We start from the raw sequence: 17,721 nt of genomic DNA on the forward strand, positions 1-17,721 counted from the left end.
ATTTATTTGTGTTTAAGTTAAGATTAAAGTAGAACAGATTTTTACATCAGATTAAAAAACAGTGTTACTGAGATTTAATTCACGTACCATCCAGTTCACTCTTGGAAGTGGATACAATTCATTGGTTTTTAATACATTCACAAGGCTGTACAACCATCAATATTAATTCCAACATTAATTTTCATCATCACTAAAAGAATCTTTGCACTCATTATCATTAGTGTTCCCTCCCTCTTCCTCTCATCCTGGCCTCTGGTAATTGATAATCTGCTTTCTGTCTCTGTGGATTTACATATTATGGACATGGCATGTAAATGGAATTACACAGTAATCGTATACTATATGTGGCCTTTTGTGTCTGTTTTCATTTAGCATAAAGTTTTCAAGGTCATTCATATTGTAACATATATCAGTGCTTCTTTCTTTGTAGTTGAATGATACTCCATTTTATTTCTACATTGATCAGTTGATGGCCTTTGGGCTGTTCCACTTTTTGGCTGTTTTCCACTGCTGCTGCAAACATTCACGTCCAAGCTTTTGTGTGGACATACATTTTCATTTTTCTTAGGTATGTACCTAGCAGTGGAATTGGTGGGTCATAAGTTAACTCTAAATTTAACATTTGGAGGAACTGCCAACCTGCTTTCCAAAGTGATGGCACTGTTTTATATTCCCACCAGCGGAGTGTGAGGGTTCCAGTTTTTCCACATCCTCACCAGCACTTACTTTTTGATTCATACCAATCACAGTTGGTATGAAGGGGTATCAAATTGTGGTTTTGGTTTTCATTTCCTTAATGACTAATGATGTTGAGCATGTTTTCATATGCTTATTAATATTAATCTCTTCTGTATCTTCTTTGGAGAAATGTCTATTCAACTATTTTGTCCATTTTCATTTTCAATTACTTAATTTATTAAAGTTAACTTTCTTTTTTAAAAATTTTAATTCCAGTGTAGTTAACATACAGTGTTATATTAGTTTCAGGTGTACAGTATAGTGATTCAACACCTTGATGCCTCACTCAGTGATCATCTTAAGTGGCCTCTTAATCCCCTTCACCTATTTCACCCATCCCCCACCCACCTTCCCTGTGGTAACCGTCTGATTGTTCTCTATGGTTAAGTGTCTGTTTTTTGTTTGTCTTCCTTTTCCCCCCTTTGTTCATTTGTTTTGCTTCTTAAATTCCACATGAGTGAAAGCGTATGGTGTTTGTCTTTCCTGACTTATTTCATTTAGCATCATACTCTTCAGCTCCATTCATGTTGTTGCAAATGGCAAGATTCTTTTTTTTATGGCTGAGTAGTATCCCGTTGTATGTATACACTACATCTTCCTTAGCCATTTTTCTATCACTGGACACTTGGGCTGCTTCCAGAGTTTGGCTATTGTAAATAATGCTGCTTCTGCCCGTTGTTAAGTTGGGTTATTTGTCTTTTTATTGTTGAGGTATAAGAGTTCTTTGTATATTCTAGATAGAAGTCCTTTATCAGATATATGATTTGCCAAATCGTGTATTTCCCCTCTTCAGATTGTCTTTTCACTTTCTAGACAATGAACTTTGAAGGACAAAGTTTAAAATTTTTTGGAGGTTCAGTTTACCTAGTTTTTCTTCTGTTGTGTGGGCTTTTGATTTCATATCTAAGTAAACATTCTTGTTATGAAGGTTTATTCTTACGTTTTCCTCAAAAAGTTTTATAGTTTTTTCTCTTACGCTTAGGTCTTTGATCCATTTTGAGTTAATTTTTGTGTATGATGTGAATTAGGGACTCATTCATTCTTTTACAGGTGGCTATCCAGTTGGCACAGCACCATTTGTTAAAAAAGGCCATCTTAGTCTGTTCAGGCTGTTCTAACAAATTACCCTACATTGGATGACTTAAACAACAATATTTCCCACCGTTCTAGAGGCTGGGAAGTCTGAGATGAAGGTGCTGTCATAGTCAGTGTCTGGTAGGTCTGCTTCCTGGTTCATGGTCTGTCTTTTTCACTGTAACCTCACATAGCAGAATGGGGCAAGGGAGCTCTCGTGGGTCTTTTTTAAAGGGGATTAATCTCGTTCACGAGGGCTCTGCCCTTATGACCTAATCACCTATCAAAGGCCTTACCTCCGAATACCATCACATTGGGGATTGGGTTTCAACATATGACTTTTAAGGGGGATACATTCAGTCAGTAGCAGACTCTTTCATTTAAAAAATTTTAATTTGTGGTAAAAATAACATAAAATTTACCATCTTAATAATTTTTTGTGTATATTTCAGTAGTGTTAACAATATTTAGTTGTACAACTAATCTACATAACTTTTTTCATCTTTAAAAACTGAAATTCTGTATCAGTTAAACAGCTCCCAAGTCTCTCCTTCTCCCCCCGCCCGCCCTGCCCCCCAGCTCCTGCTAACCACCATTCTTTCTGTGTCTATGAATTTGACTACTCTTGGTACCTCGTAAAAGTGGACTCATAAACTATTTGTCTTTTTGTGACTGGCTTATTTTCACTTACCATAGCATCCTCAAGTTTCGTCCATATTATAGCATGTGTCAGAATGTTCTTTTTAAGGGCCGAAGAATATCCCATTGTATGTGTATACCATATTTTGTTTGTCCATTGATGGACACTTGTGTTGTTTCCATTAGGCTATTGTGAATCATGCTGCTGTGAACATGGGTGTACAAATATTTGTTTGAAACGCTGATTTCACTTCTTTTAAGTATATACCCCAAAGAGTGGAATTGCTTAGTCATAAGGCAATTCTATTTTTAAATTTTTGAGGTACTGCCATATTGTTTTCCATAGCAGCTGTACCATTTTACATTCTTATCAGTGGTATACAAGGGTTCCCATTTCTCCACACCCTCTCCAACACTTGATATGTTATCTTTCTCTCTCTTTTTTTCTTATAGTAGTCATCTCTTTTTTTAAATAGTGATACTTTTTATGAGTGTGAGGTGGTGAGAACACTCTTTTCGCCTCATTGAATTCCCTTGGCACTCTTGGCAAAAATCAATTGATTATAATAAAATAAGTCACAGGGATGAAAAGTATAATATAGGCAATATAGTCAATAATATTGTAATACACTTATCATGGTGAGCATTTTGTAATGTGTGTAATGTATATAGTGATTGTTGAATCACTGTGTTGTACACCTGAAACTAATATATGTCAAGAATACTTCAATTAAAAATAAAAAAAAATCAGTTGACTACAAATGTCAGAGCATTTCCAGACTCTGAATTTTATTCCATTGATCAGTATGTCTGTTCTTATGTCAGCACCACACTGTCTTGATTAGCGTGTCTCCATGATAAGTTTTGAAATTGGGAAGCAGGTCTTCCAACTTGTTTTTTTCCAAGATTGCTTTTGGGCCATCCTGGAACCTTTACATTTCTGTATGACATTTAGGATTGGTTTGTCAATTTCTGCAAAAAAAGAGCCAGGAGGGATTTTGATAGGGATTGCATGAAATTTGTGGATTAATTTAGGAAGTATTGCCATCTTGACAATATTGAGGCTTCTGATCCATGAACATGAGATGTCTTTCCATTTATGTAGTCCTTCTTCCATATCTTTCCATTGTTTTATAGTGTTCAGTGTACACGTTTTGCTGGTTTTGCTAAATTTATTCCTAAGTATCTTATTCTTTTTGATGCTGTTGTAAATGGATTTAAGAAAAAATTCATCTCTGGATTTTTCATTGCTAGTGTTATAAAAATGTAATTTATTCTAGGGGCGCCTGGGTGGCGCAGTCGGTTAAGCGTCCGACTTCAGCCAGGTCACGATCTCGCGGTCCGTGAGTTCGAGCCCCGCGTCAGGCTCTGGGCTGATGGCTCGGAGCCTGGAGCCTGTTTCCGATTCTGTGTCTCCCTCTCTCTCTGCCCCTCCCCCATTCATGCTCTGTCTCTCTCTGTCCCAAAAATAAATAAAAAACGTTGAAAAAAAAAATTTAAAAAAAAAAATGTAATTTATTCTACACATTAATTTTGTCTCTTGCAACCTTGTTGAACTTGTTTATTTTGGTGTGTTTGTGTGTATGTGTATTCCTTAGGATTTTCTATATGCAAAATCATGTCATCTGTGTATAGAGATAATGTTTTTTCTTTAAATCTGGATGCCATTCATTTCTTTTTCTTGCCTAATTGCCCTGGCTAGAACCTCCAGTCAAATGTTGAGTAGAATTGGCAAGAGTGGATTTCCTTGGATCAGATTTTTAATGTTCAGTGGTTTGGAAATACGTATTACTGACAGTGATACTTTGGGAACTTGAAAATCCAGCTTTATGTCCTCTTGTAGTAACAAAAGTAGTAAAATCTTTTACTTCAAGTTTATTTATTTTGAGAGTGAGTGGGGAAGGGGCAGAGAGAGAGGGAGAGACAGAATCCTAAGCAGGCTCTGTGCTGCGAGCACAGAGCCCGACACGAGGCTCGAACCCATGAAGTGTGAGATCATGACCTGAGCCAAAATCGGATGCTTAACCCACTGAGCCACCCAGGTGCCCCAAAACTTCTGTTGGAATTTAGCATGCTGTTTATTTTTTGAATATGAATATGCACAATAGAGTCTAGCTTGGCTTTTTCCAAAACTTCGATGCCTCTGCTTTGTTAGCCTTATGAATTTGTTTTCTAAATGTCACTGAAGTAGGCCAACCGTGGGACTTCTAAAAACATTATCTCTAATGTATATGTCCTAAGGAATTGTGTGTACTGAGTAGAGTTGAATAAGAATGAGTAATCAGGATGTTCATATTGTCTCTATTAGTGCTACTTAGTCTTAGTTTGGGTTAATAATGCTTTACAGTTAGCACATTTGAAGTAAGTTTATAATTTGTAATAGATACAGTTGACAAGCAGAGATAATGATAGTGGGTAAGGTGATGAGGAGGTAGTGATTATACTACTTTTGATAATTTAATTCTACATCCAACTTCTGAAAAGCATATTTTCCTTTTTAACCCTTTAAAAAAGTCCAGTATAATTAATATGCAGTGTTATATTAGTTTCAGGTGTACAGTATAATAATTCAATAATTCTATACATTTCTCAGTGCTCATCAAAATAAGTGCATTCTAGGGGCGCCTCGGTGACTCAGTTGGTTAAGTGTTCGACTCTTGATTGTGGCTCACTCAGGTCATGATCTCACAGTTTGTGAGTTTGAGAATCCCTCCTCGGGAGTCTTTCTCCCTCCTTCTCTCTCTGCCCCTCCCCCATTCATGCACACACACGTGCTTTCTCTCTGTCTCTCTCTCTCTCAAAGTAAAAAACTTAAAAAAATAAGTGTGCTCTTAATCTCCTTTATCTATTTCCCCCATCTGCCCAGCCACCTCCCCTCTGGTTTGTTCTCTAATTTGTTCTCTGTATTTAAGAATGTGGTTTTTTTTGTCTCTTTTTTTCTTTGTTTTGTTTCTTAAATTCCACACGTAAGTGAAATCATATGATATTTGTCTTTCTCTGACTAACTTATTTCACTTAGCATTATAATGTCTAGGTCTATCCATGTTGTTGCACATCGCATTCTTTTTTATGGCCGAGTCATAATTCATCATGTGTATATACCACATCTTCTTTTTTTTAAAAAAAATTTCTTAACGTTTATTTATTATTGAGGGACAGAGAGAGACAGAGCATGAGCATGGGAGGGGCAGAGAAAGGGGGAGACACAGAATCCGAAGCAGGCTCCAGGCTCTGAGCTGTCAGCACAGAGCCCGATGCGGGGCTCGAACTCACAAACCACGAGATCATGACCTGAGCTGAAGTTGGACGCTTAACCGACTGAGCCACCCAGGTACCCCTATATACCACATCTTCTTTATCCACTTATCTATCAATGGGCACTTGTGTTGCTTCTTTATCTTCGCTTTATAAATAATGCTACGGTAAACATAGGGGTGCGTATAGCTTTCTGAAGTAGTGTTTTTGTTCTCTTTGAGTAAATATGAAGGGTATATTTTCTTGCTCATATTTATTCTCTATAGAAAGAGGTGGAAGTAGCTCTTCTATACTTTATTTCTTATTGTAGATTGTTAGCACTTAGATATCCAATTCAGAAAATAGAATTTTGTTAAATGTATTGAACATTTCTTGAACATATTCTGTATGTTACACTTTGCCCCATTGGAAACACCAAATAAGTATAAGCCTGTTCATTCTCTGAATGCTTGCAAGATATTTAGGAAAATCAAATGTTTGTCCTTGTACTGCTCTGTATTTGTGGTTCTGTGTGTATATCCTGTCTCCCTGACTAAATGTAAGCTCCTTGAGGAGAACCATCTTTATATTGACAAAGTGTGTATCACAGTGCCTCACATATACCATGCGTTTATTATGAATTTTTGAAATCAGTAGAACAGGAAAAAAACAATATAATACTACAGCTAAATACTCAAGTGAATGGCATCACTAGTCAGTATTGTTGAATGTGAGGCAATGATGATTGGCGTGTACTGGATTTATCAGGAAAGTCTTCATGCAAGGCAGGGTTATTAAGTGGACTTATAAAGTCCACTTATAAAGGAGAGGTAAGAACTGAGCAAGGGGAAAGGGCATTTCAAGTAGGTGTCATAGTTTGGAGGTCAGTAAGCAGATCATATCGACTGGAATGGAAGGTTGGTATTGGCTTGTAGATAGAAGGGTGAACCAATAAGTAGGAACGTCGTATTTCAGAGGCCTTTAAGGCTAGTTTGAAAGATTTGCCCTTTACTCCATTTGACATTAGCAAATCATTGAAGTTTTTGGAGCTAGAAAGTTTTGGGGCAAAGCATTACTTTAAGAATGTTTACTTGGTGATAGCATATATTATGGGCTGGAGGGAAACTTGTACCAGGAGACCACTTAGGAGGGTAGGAAAATAATTGAGTTCTTCTAGTCTGTCGATTCTTAAAGAGCAGAGTTTTTTTCTTTTATCTTTAGTGGCTAGCATAGTGGCTACAGCAGAATTCAATTTTACTTTTTTTTGTTGGGTGCATGAATGCATGAACTAGGTCATCTGGGCCTGGAGAGAGCTGTTAGCAGCAGGAAATACCCATGTGAGAAACATTTTGGAGGGAGAATTGAGGTGACTTGTTTTCTAACAGTATAAAGAGTGTGCGTAAGGTCAAAGAGGACACTCAAGTCACAGCATGGAGGATTAAGGAATCTCTAGAAATAGGAAAATCAGCTAGGGGAAGTGGGGAGCAAGAAAAGGGAGAGTCAGAGCATGTTTTTAGACTTGCAGAGTTTGAGACTGAAATACATAGTGCGTAGAGGTAGAGAGGCTCAAGTGAGAACTGAAGTCTAAGTGTATCAATTTGGATATTACTATGAAGATCTTGTCTGAGCAGGAAAAATGATTGGACTGATGAAACTCTGTGCGTGGGTACAGAGGTTGTGTGCACGTGCACATGTATATACACTCATACGCTAGAACCCGGTACGTGTGTTCAATTGTCTGTACATTAATGTGCTGGTTGGTATTAGCAGAATGATGAGTACTGGTTCTTGGGGTGAGCAGAGGGGCAAAAAAAAAAAAATGCTAAAGAAGGAGACGGGAAAGGAACAGAGGTGGAAGAACTTAGCAACACAAATTTGTTAAGGAGACTTTGTAATTTGTCTTGTGTTTCAAGACGGTGTCAGCTAATAAATAATTAGGATACATTGTAGATATAAACCTGACCTTTTTGATTCCAAGCCAAATATTCTTTCCATTATACCAAAAGTTTGCATGTTTAATTTTTTCAAGGCAAGGTCCTTATCTTTAGAGAAACAGTCTTCAGGAAAGGCTTCTTAATTAGCAGGCAGTGATTGGACGGTAACATTTTTTATAGAAAAATCTTCATGTGCTTTGGATGTGGATGCTTCCACTTTTCTGCTTGGGTATTTATATTTGTAGTGTGGTAGGAGACAAAACTTCTGATTGCGTGTTGTAGATAGGAATTTAAAAGATGATATCATTTCTTCCATTTGAAGAATTAATCATTTAGGAGATGCTTTTCAAAAATTTATTTATTTATTTATTTTGAGAGAGAGAGAGAGAACGCTCGGTAGGGGCAGAGAGAGAGGTGAGAGAGAATCCCAAGCAGAGAGAATCTGACAGCGCAGAGCCTGATGCGAGGCTTTAACTCATGAACCGTGAGATCATGACCTGAATCGGAATCAAGAGTCAGACGCTTAGCCGACAGTCACCCAGGCGCCCCTCAGAATTTTTTCTTCTTGTTAAAGTAAATGTAAACTCCTTTCTTTTTTTTTCAGAAGTGTTTTTGATGCATTCCTCAGAACATTCATAAATTAGCAAGGAAATACAAAAGGGCTGATGTTTTCTTTTCTTTCAGGGGATATCATTTTCAATGCCCAATACCCAGAGCTGCCCCCTGATTTTATCTTTGGAGAAGATGCTGAATTCCTGCCAGATCCCTCGGCTCTGCATGTGAGTACTGCAGGCTCATTTTGGATGATCTTTATTTGTTGAAGGAAAATAAAATTAGCTCTTGACAATTGCTTGACAGATAAATTTGCCAAACATGTGGGGTTTTTTCCACCCCTTTTTTCCTCTGTCCTCTGAAATAAGTACAACTCTTCATGTGCCAACATAGTTTAAAGATTTTTTTTATTGGAGTTTTACTTGCAGATTATTTTGAATTAAAATCTGTAGCATATTGGTTAAAATATTTTTACTTCAGCTTAAAGAGACATGTTGAAGAGATTTCTTTACTTTAACTTAATATTTCATGCCTGCAATCAATTTTCTAATGTTTACTAACACTTCATCACAGAGCTTGTTAGGGGAGTGTTTCTTGGCTCTTCAAGAGGCCTTTTTTGTCTAGAAGTGAAAGTGGCAAATTTGGACTTGTATCCATATTATCTCAGTGTTATTATCAGAAGGGTAAAGATCAGATTAAGTGCTCTTTATTAAGCAAGACCAAAAACTTTGTAGTTAAAGTAAAATATTTCTGGGGTTAAAGCAGGGAAAGGAGCTGTGGTACTTGTCAGAGCACATGTGGTTTACATAAAAAATTGTGTGTTTCACATTGCTCGTGGAGAAAAACATGTGCCATTTTGTTTAAAAGGTCTGACCAGACAAAATGTCTCTTTCTTTCCCTTCTCAAGTTCAGTTTTGCCATGATGCCTATATTATAAGAGGGTTTTATTGTTCAAAACTATGTCCTTTGTTTGGTCTTTTTTGTCTCAAAGTTTTGTAATTAAAAATTTTGATGACTTTGAAGTCTTGTCCCCCCCTCCCTTTTTAAAAAGGGAAGTGTTAAACAGGAAGTTTTAACCCAAACCTAAAGAATTATCTTAAATTTTGGAACATAGCCGTAAAAATGCGATTGGCAAGAGTAGGCTGGGTTTGTTGCAAAATTTCTAATAATTACACTCAATCTGCTAGTTGATTTTCAAAAATGTGTAGTTTAAGCATGGTCCCTTTAGATGCTACGTGTTACACATTGACCCCATATTGAAGCGGAGGGGCTTACCTGGAGTTAAAGAGTCAGAAGTATCTCTACAGACCTCTTCTGTGTTAAATCTGCCCAGTGGAGGGTAACATATGCGAAATGCCAAAGATGTATTACAGGCTAAGTGCTCCAGGAATTTAAAGAAGGTTGTCGGAAAAGGCTTTGTAGTAGAGGTGACACTTGGGCTCACTCTCAAAGAATGGAGCCTAAGTAGGGAGTATGGCGGAGAGAATTTCAAGCGGGGGGCATGACATAAGCAAATGAAATGTATAATGTATTGTAGCGCTGCTGACAGGTTTGCTGAAGTGTAAGTTAATATAAGGAAGGGCTGGAAAAGGTTAGAGAGGGAAGTTGGGACAAGATTGTGGAGAACATTGAATGCTAGGTTAAGAGCCACTGAAGGAAATGATAATAACAGAATCATTCAGTAGCAACGTGGTCAGTATAATGGATCAAGGAAAGGGTAAGGAGCAGAACTGAGGACTGTTGCAAAAATCTGGGGGAGGGCGAAGAAAGGGGCTTTGAGCTAGGATGATACAAGAGGGAATACCATGAAGGAAAGGATAAGAAATATTTACAACTTCTTTTTTGGGAATTGCCTTTAAAATTTGCAAGGCACATCTTCAATACTGAAAAGTATTGTGAGAGTGTAGAATTTAAAACCCAAAAGGACCCCGAGGTTCAGCTTATTCCACTTTTCTGTTTTATTTTATTTTTTATGGGTTTTGAAATTCTTTTTATTTTAGTATTTTTTGAGAGAGAGAGCGCCTGTGCAAGGGTGAGTGTGCAAGCAGGGGAGGGGCAGAGAGGGAGGGAGAGAGAATCCCAAGCAGACTGCACACCCAGCGCCTAGTGTGAGGTGGGGCTCGATCTCGCCACCCTGCGATCATGACCTAAGCCAGAATCCAGAGTCAGATGCTTAACCGACTGAGCCACCCAGGCACCCCACTATTTTTCTATTCTAATACTGAGAAAATGGACCTAGAATTGTATAATTGTGTCAGAGTTGATATTATAACTCTACTCTTCTTATATTTAGTCCCTGAGTGAAGTTTTTGCAGATGTTTTTGAGAAATTAGCTGAAGAGGAACAGCCAAAAAAAATCAAAGCACTATGTCTAAGAGGACAATTACAAATCTAGGGGAATGCTTTCTTCAGCTATAGTCAATCTGAGGACTCAGGCAGGCTACCCAGTGCTTCTTCCGGCACCAGTGGTTTAGGCAAGTCTAGAAAAGCAACCAAGGGACACCGTCTACCAGCTGGTGAGGTCCACCCAGCCCTACAGGTACTCTGGCTGTTCATTGTCATCTGGCTAAAACACTAGGACAGGATAAATGTCAGCAGACATCTCCCTGAGCGTAGCATGCCTCCAAAGGACTTTTCCCTCACCTGTTAACAGGTTATGGTTTAATTCTTCAATTCAGATCAGCCTTTTTTCCTTCCTTCCTGCAGTGTGCAGAGCACAGTCACTAATAACCTGATTAGTCCATATGAAGTTCTGAATGAAGGAGGGATTACGTATTTCATCACCTGTGGAGCGGAGAACAGAATGTTTAGAGTTTTTGGATTTTCCCCTTGAAGTACTAATTGCAGGAGGGAATGAATAGGTACCCTTAGATTCTGGGAGTGTAGTCCAAAGTAGTCGCTGTGGAAAATAGGGAATTTCCCTGAAGTTACTGGGTTTTATCTTAAAAATTAAGAAAAATTATTTTGCATTTGATTCCATAATATGCTTGTGCTCTTTAATAAAAAGTGTATTAAATTACAAATATTTGAGAAAAAAATGTGTTCCACTTTGAGAAATACCATTTTTGAGAATATTTTATTTATTCAATTTGTTTAAACTGGCTTCTTTCCATGAAAGGATTTGAAGTAAATTAAATAAAGGATGCACATAAAGTCAATAAAAATATGTGAGGTGCTCTAATCCATCAGATGAAGTCACCTCTTTCCACACTCAAGCTCTTCATTCACAGAGATGAGTTTCATTAAGGACTTTGAGATCCTCAGATGAATGCAAAATACTAGATAGAGATACCAGATCCAGATAAATACTAGATAGACACCAGAGACAAGTATCTCATGGACACCAGAGTCATAAAATCATGGAGTTATAAATGTAGTTGTCCAGTGGTTCCCACTTCTGGCTATCCATTAGAATAATTTAGGAATCCCTTTGAAAATACAGATTCCTGGATCCCACTGGAATAGCGAATTACACCTCTAAAGGAGCTGAAGAGTCATTAAATTCTCCGGGCCATTTCTATGTATTAGTTTGTGAACTGCTATTGGGAATCACTCATTGAACCCATCTTTTATAGTAACGTCTCCAACAGAAGGTCATTTGTCTTTGCTTGACATTGTTTCCAGTGAGGTATCATTTTCCATTTTGGGGACAGCTCCATTTCTTTTCTTTTCTTTTCTTTTTTTTTTTTAATTACCAGCTTTATTGAGGCATAGTTTATGTGCCATGCAATCCGCCCATTTAAAGTGTATAATTCAGTGGTTTTTAGTATATTGACAGAGTTGTGTAACCATTGCCAGAGTTGAATTTACATTTTTAAAAACTGAAGTAGAATTGACATTTTAACATTATTTCCTTTCAAGGGTACAACATAATGATTTGATATTTGTATTTATTGTGAAGTGATCACCACAGTGTCTAGTTAACATCTGTTATTATCAAAGTCAAATTTAAACATTAGCAGTCACTTCCCTATCCTCCCCACTCCTACCTGTATCCACTCTAAGCAGTAACTATTCTGCATTCTGTCTCTGTGGATTTGCCTGTTCTGGACAGTTCCTATAAATGGAATCGTACAATATGTGATCCTTTGTGACTGACCAGTTTCATCAGCATATAGTTTTCAACGTGTCATGTATCACTACTTCATTATTTATTGCTAAATAATATTAAATTGTGTGCATGTACCCCATTTTATGTATCCATCATCAGTTGATAAACATTTGGGTTGTTTTTATGTTTTGGCTATTATAAGGACCGTTTTAATTGTTCTTGGATATATCCCTAGGAGTAGAATTGCTGTGTCAAATGGTGACTATGTTTAGCTTCTTGAGAAACTCCCAGGCTGCTTTCCAAAGTGGCTATACCATTTTACATGCCCACGAGCAGTGTATAAGTGTTCCAGCTTCTCCACACCCAAATAACCAAAATTTGTTATTATCTGTGTTTTTGATTATAGCCTGTGAAGTGGTATCTCATTGTGGTTGTGGTTTGTGTTTTGCTGATGGCTAATGGCGTTTTGCATCTTTTCATGTCCTTATTGGCCATTTTTATAACTTCTTTGGAGAAGTGTCTGTTCAAATCCTTTGCCCATTTTTTAAATTGAGTTATTTGCCTTCTGTTGTTGAGGTGTAAGATTTCATTGTATATTCTGGATATAAGGTATATGACTTGTCACAATTTTCTTCCATTCTGTGGATTGTCTTTTAACTTTCTAGGTAGTATTGTTTGAAGGACAAAAAATATTTAAGTCTAACTTCTCTACATTTTATTTTGTTGTGTGTGCTTTCGATTTCACATCTAAGAAACCATTGCCTAGTCCAAGGTTATGAAATCTTACTATTATCTTTTCCTTAAAAACTTCTGGAATTTTTTTGCTGACATTTAGGTATTTGATCCATTTGGGGTTAATTTTTGTGTATTGTGTGAGATGTGGGGCCCTATTTCATTGTTTTATAAGTGGAGATCCAGATGTCTAAATATGATTTATTGGAAAAACTTTTTTCCTGTTGAGTTCTTTTGGCATTCTTGTTGAAACTCAGTTGACTATAAATGTGAGGGTATATTTCTGAACTTGCCTTTCTATTGATTTGATCTGTATTTTAACCTTATATAGTACCACACTGTCTTGACTGCTGTGACTTTGTAATAAGTTTTGAAAGTGTGAAATATGAGTTTTCCAACTTTGTTCTTCTTTTCCAAGAATCCTTTGACTGTTGTGGGTCCCTTGCATTTCCTAGGATCAGCTTGTCAGTTTCTTCTGAGAGTCCAGCTGGGATTTTGATAGGAATTGGGTTGAATCTAGATCCAGCTAGAGAATTGCTATTCACCACTTTCATTCATAACTCTCTTCCCCCATTTATCTGAATGGCTTGCTTCCCTCCTATTTTCAAATGTCATTATATCGGAGAGGCCTTTCCTGGTGTCCTTATACAAAGTAGTAGTAACACCCTCCCTGTTGCGCTGTCATTTTTATTTTATTTTATTTTATTTTATTTTATTTTATTTTATTTTGTTTTTTAATGTTTATTTATTTTTGACACAGAGAGAGAAAGAGCGTGAACAGGGGAGGGGCAGAGAGAGAGGGAGACACAGAATCTGAAATAGGCTCCAGGCTCTGAGCTGTCAGCACAGAGCCCGACGCGGGGCTGGAACTCACAGACCGTGAGATCATGACCTGAGCCGAAGTCGGACGCTTAACCAACCAAACCACACAGGCGCCCCTACGCTGTCATTTTTAAATCATGCTTTGTTTTCTTCTTTGCACTTAACTACTATTTGATAAATTTTTGGTTGCTTATTTGTTTGGTACCTCTGTCCCAGGGTGACCAATGGAGCCTGGTGTGCCTGAGGCTGATGGGTTTTCTGGAATGTAGTGCCTTCAGTGCTGAAACTGGGTAGTCCCGGGCAAATTGGGATAGAGGGTTCCCCTTGTTTCTTCACTGGAATGGAAGCCTCATGAGAGAATGAATTCATTTTCTTCACTGCCGTGTCCTAGTATCTAGAAAAGTGTCTGGTGTGTGGAGGTGCACAATATATGTTTGTTAGATGAACAGGTCTCCCCTAAGTTTGTGTATTTCTTAAGGGACTTGTTGGTTTCCAAGACTCGAAAACATGTTTTAGATGAAAATTTCAAAATAGAAGAAGAGATTCAGTTTTAGAGAAACTGGGAGATAAAAATCAGTTAGCAGAATCTCTGAGGCAGTGATTTTCAGCCTCAGTTTTGCAATGCCCTGTGGTATGTTTGGCTACCCAGAGGGCATTGTGAAATTCTTTCCCCAAAAGTAATAATGATAATTCCCTTTAATTTAAAATAAAATTGCACCAAGGAGGAAGGGTGGTTCAGAAGTTTAAATGAGAAGGACATGTTGCAATTATAGCAAAAGTGGAAGCCACTGATATCTGACTTCCTAGTTTGAAGAAGGTAAGAGCGGTCTTGGGTTTGGGACAAGCATCTTCACGGTAGGGAATCTAATGTTACTCATTCCTTCACTGATTTTTCTGCTCATATGGAATGTAAGTGTAGAAAGAAGGATTGTGCTCACACCTTGTCACTGCTCCCCTGCTCGCTCTTCACTCTGCCTTCCGAAGGACATCTTTTGAATGTGTCCTTGCAAAACAGTGCCCGTCCCCTGTGTACATGAAATGTATGTGAAGAATGTGCTTTGCTGAGATGGACTGCATGGCCCATGGCTGCAAAATGCCGCCCAGGTGTGTGGTGCTCCTATTCCGAGACACTTCCCTGTGCCATGGCCTACAGCACATTTTAAAACGGCAATCTCTTTCATTTTTCAAATATTTATTTACTGCCTCATTTGAGACCCTTAAAAGACTCCTCTTTAGCCCTAAAGCTGAACATAATGCTCAAGACAGAGAAGTGAATGAAACTGCAGCCTGAGGCGATACGTGCAGGGATGGGGGTGTGTGCCCATGATGCCGTGGGGATAATTGGAGGAGTGCTCTACCATCTCCGAGCACAGGAAGTGTTGAGACTAAGGAACAGATTCTTTGATCATTTATAAAAGATCCACATTTTTATATAACTTATAGAAGAATGATGTATCTACAGGAGAGTGTGCAAATCACAAGTGTATTACATGGAGAATTTCCAAAAAATAAACATACCGTGTAACCAGCACTTAGATCAGGATCGGTTCGATGCGGGGCTCAAACTCATGAACTATGAGATTGTGACCTGAGCCGAAATCAGGAGTCGGATGCTTAACCGACTGAGCCACCCGGGCGCCCCATTACCTCACATTTATTTGTGAGCTTCACCCCTGTAGTTTGTTATTGTTGTTTGCTCATTCCATTGCATGAGCGCAGAGCAGTTTATTTATTCATTCTAGTATTGATCGACATTGGATTCTTTTTAGGATTTCGCTGTTGTGAATAGTGCTATCATGAATATCCTTGTGCCTGTCTCAGTGAATATGTGTGTGCATTTCTGAGGGGTATATACGGAAGGGCTATCTTGCTGGGCCACGTGGTGTAGAGGGTTAAGGAGAGGATTAATAAACACGCGTGTGTACGCACATGTTTAAGTTTGAAGGTATGTGTTATAACTAGGCTTTAAAAGCCCAGTTGTAGGAAAACAGAACATCTTGAAAGTACAAACAAGGTACCCTTAAAAGGAAACTTGACCCGTTTATCATTCGGAGTTTAGTCAGGAACAGAAACCATACCAGTAACTCAAATAGGGAAAATTGAGTAACGAGAATTATTAGCTACTTAACGGAGTAGAAGAGCACTCTAAAGAATGCAAAGCACAGCGGTTATAGAAAGCAGCTACTCCGTGGCTGAGAGAGAATATCCAAGAGGGAACAAACTTGGAAGGCTCCTTCCCTGGGTCTCCGTTCCCTGCCCCGGGCTGACATTCTGTCCTCCTTGTTGGAGAGGGTGTGACCGCAGCCCACTGGATTATGGAGATTTGCACTTGGGGGTGCCGCAGACCAGAACTGGTGTGGCCTACTGGGTGCTGGTGGGCCAGGGTGGCGAGTGGAAATGGGCTGGGTGCCGGTTAAACAGGCTGGAGGGTGGCACTACTGGGTCTCCTGCATGCCTCTGGCAGTGGCACCATAGGGGCAACTATGACAAGTACGTCAGAACCGGGATTAGAAGCTCCTCCCTCTGTTATGCCTTGCGCTGTCCCTCCATCACTTTCGACTGACAAGCTAAACATTGCACCAGCTGGCAAAGAAAAAGTGTTTGCGGGGTCCAGTTCCAGTGTCATAAACAGGACAAAAGAGTAGATTGGGAAGAGGAGCGGCAGTAAATGAATAGCACAGCTAGACAATGCCAAACTTCTCTTCCAGTGTATTGTTTTCTGTTGTGTCTACTCTACTGTTAAGTCCACTTAATGAGTTCTTATTTTTAGTAATATGTTTTTCAACTCCACAATGCTTTGGTGAATTTATCTTTTTATCTATAGTTTTGCCATTTTATTGCACATGCTAATCCTATTTATTTTCCAGTCCTGTGAGCCAGTTGTAATATCTGGACTATCCTAGGGTCTATTTATTTTGCCTGCTTTTTTCTTTAGTTATCAGTCACGTGGTTCTGTATTTGCCGTCTTTCGTAGTTTTGAGTGAATGTCAGACATTCCTGTTTTAAAAAAAAAAAAAAAGCAACCATAGAGGCTTCAGATGATGTGATCATCTTATAGAGAGAGGGTTCATTGTCCCCTCTCCTAGGCAGAGAGTGTTGATTGATCACCTGAAGCTATATAGGACTCTGCTGGGTTGAGGCTGGTTTATGTCTTTGGTAAGTAAGGGTCGTCTACCTGTGGTTCACAATGATTTCTGAGGTAGAGTTCTTCAGGGCTTTTTTGTGAAAGTCTGGAGTGGTCAGTGTTCTAAGACACTTCTAAGATCCTTGGATTATGAAATATTTTAAAGTAGAATTCCACATCATTTACCAAATATTCAAATACCTAGCATGGATCTTTGCCCCAATAGATTTGAAATTCTAAATTTTCGATTATAAGACTGTTGATAGCTCGGCTCTGCTTTTCAGAGGTACTTGCTTAATTTTAGCTTCTTGCCCATGGGCGGCCACAGAATTCATCAAATATCTTGAGGGTAACTGGCTACATGTTTGATGTCTCTAAAGGCTCTGCCAAAAGTTCTAAATGATTTTTCTGAGTCCAGCAGCAGCTTTGTGACTGTGCAAAGCCTGGATTCTCAGCCTCCCTCTTGTGCCTGGAATTTGCAAATTTCCCCAGGGTAAAAGCAGAAGTCAGTTGTTTTGCATTTTTGAGAACATATAATTTTACCCTTTACTTTCATAGCAAAAACACACAAAACTTTAGTGGACCATAAAATACTACTCGCTTTGTTGGCAAGAATACAGAATTAATACAAAGTATTAATTAAAAATATTTGACGTTAATAAAAATGTTAAGTAACATTAATTAGTAAAATGTTTGAAAACAGTGTACTTCTTCGTTTTTTATGAAAACCTAGACTTTAAGTTCCGGTAGGTTTTTCTAAGGTAGAAATAAGGGTGAATGTTATTTAGAGGTGGCATCTCGTGCTCTCTTGAGTTGAATGC

The 17,721-nt window shown here is 38.4% G+C and overlaps 1 protein-coding gene across 4 annotated transcripts in view; it reads left to right on the forward strand.

Moving 5' to 3' along the window:
* Positions 1-17,721, forward strand: part of BABAM2 (BRISC and BRCA1 A complex member 2) — a 401,610-nt gene that overhangs the window by 81,690 nt on the left and 302,199 nt on the right. For all 4 annotated transcript variants that reach the window (XM_058682896.1, XM_058682897.1, XM_058682899.1 and 1 more), the window contains one exon: positions 8,304-8,398. In XM_058682896.1, the coding sequence (XP_058538879.1) occupies positions 8,304-8,398 (95 nt within the window). The remainder of the gene's footprint in view (positions 1-8,303; positions 8,399-17,721) is intronic.

Source organism: Neofelis nebulosa, chromosome 9, assembly GCF_028018385.1.
Source record: "Neofelis nebulosa isolate mNeoNeb1 chromosome 9, mNeoNeb1.pri, whole genome shotgun sequence".
Lineage (NCBI taxonomy): Eukaryota > Metazoa > Chordata > Mammalia > Carnivora > Felidae > Neofelis > Neofelis nebulosa.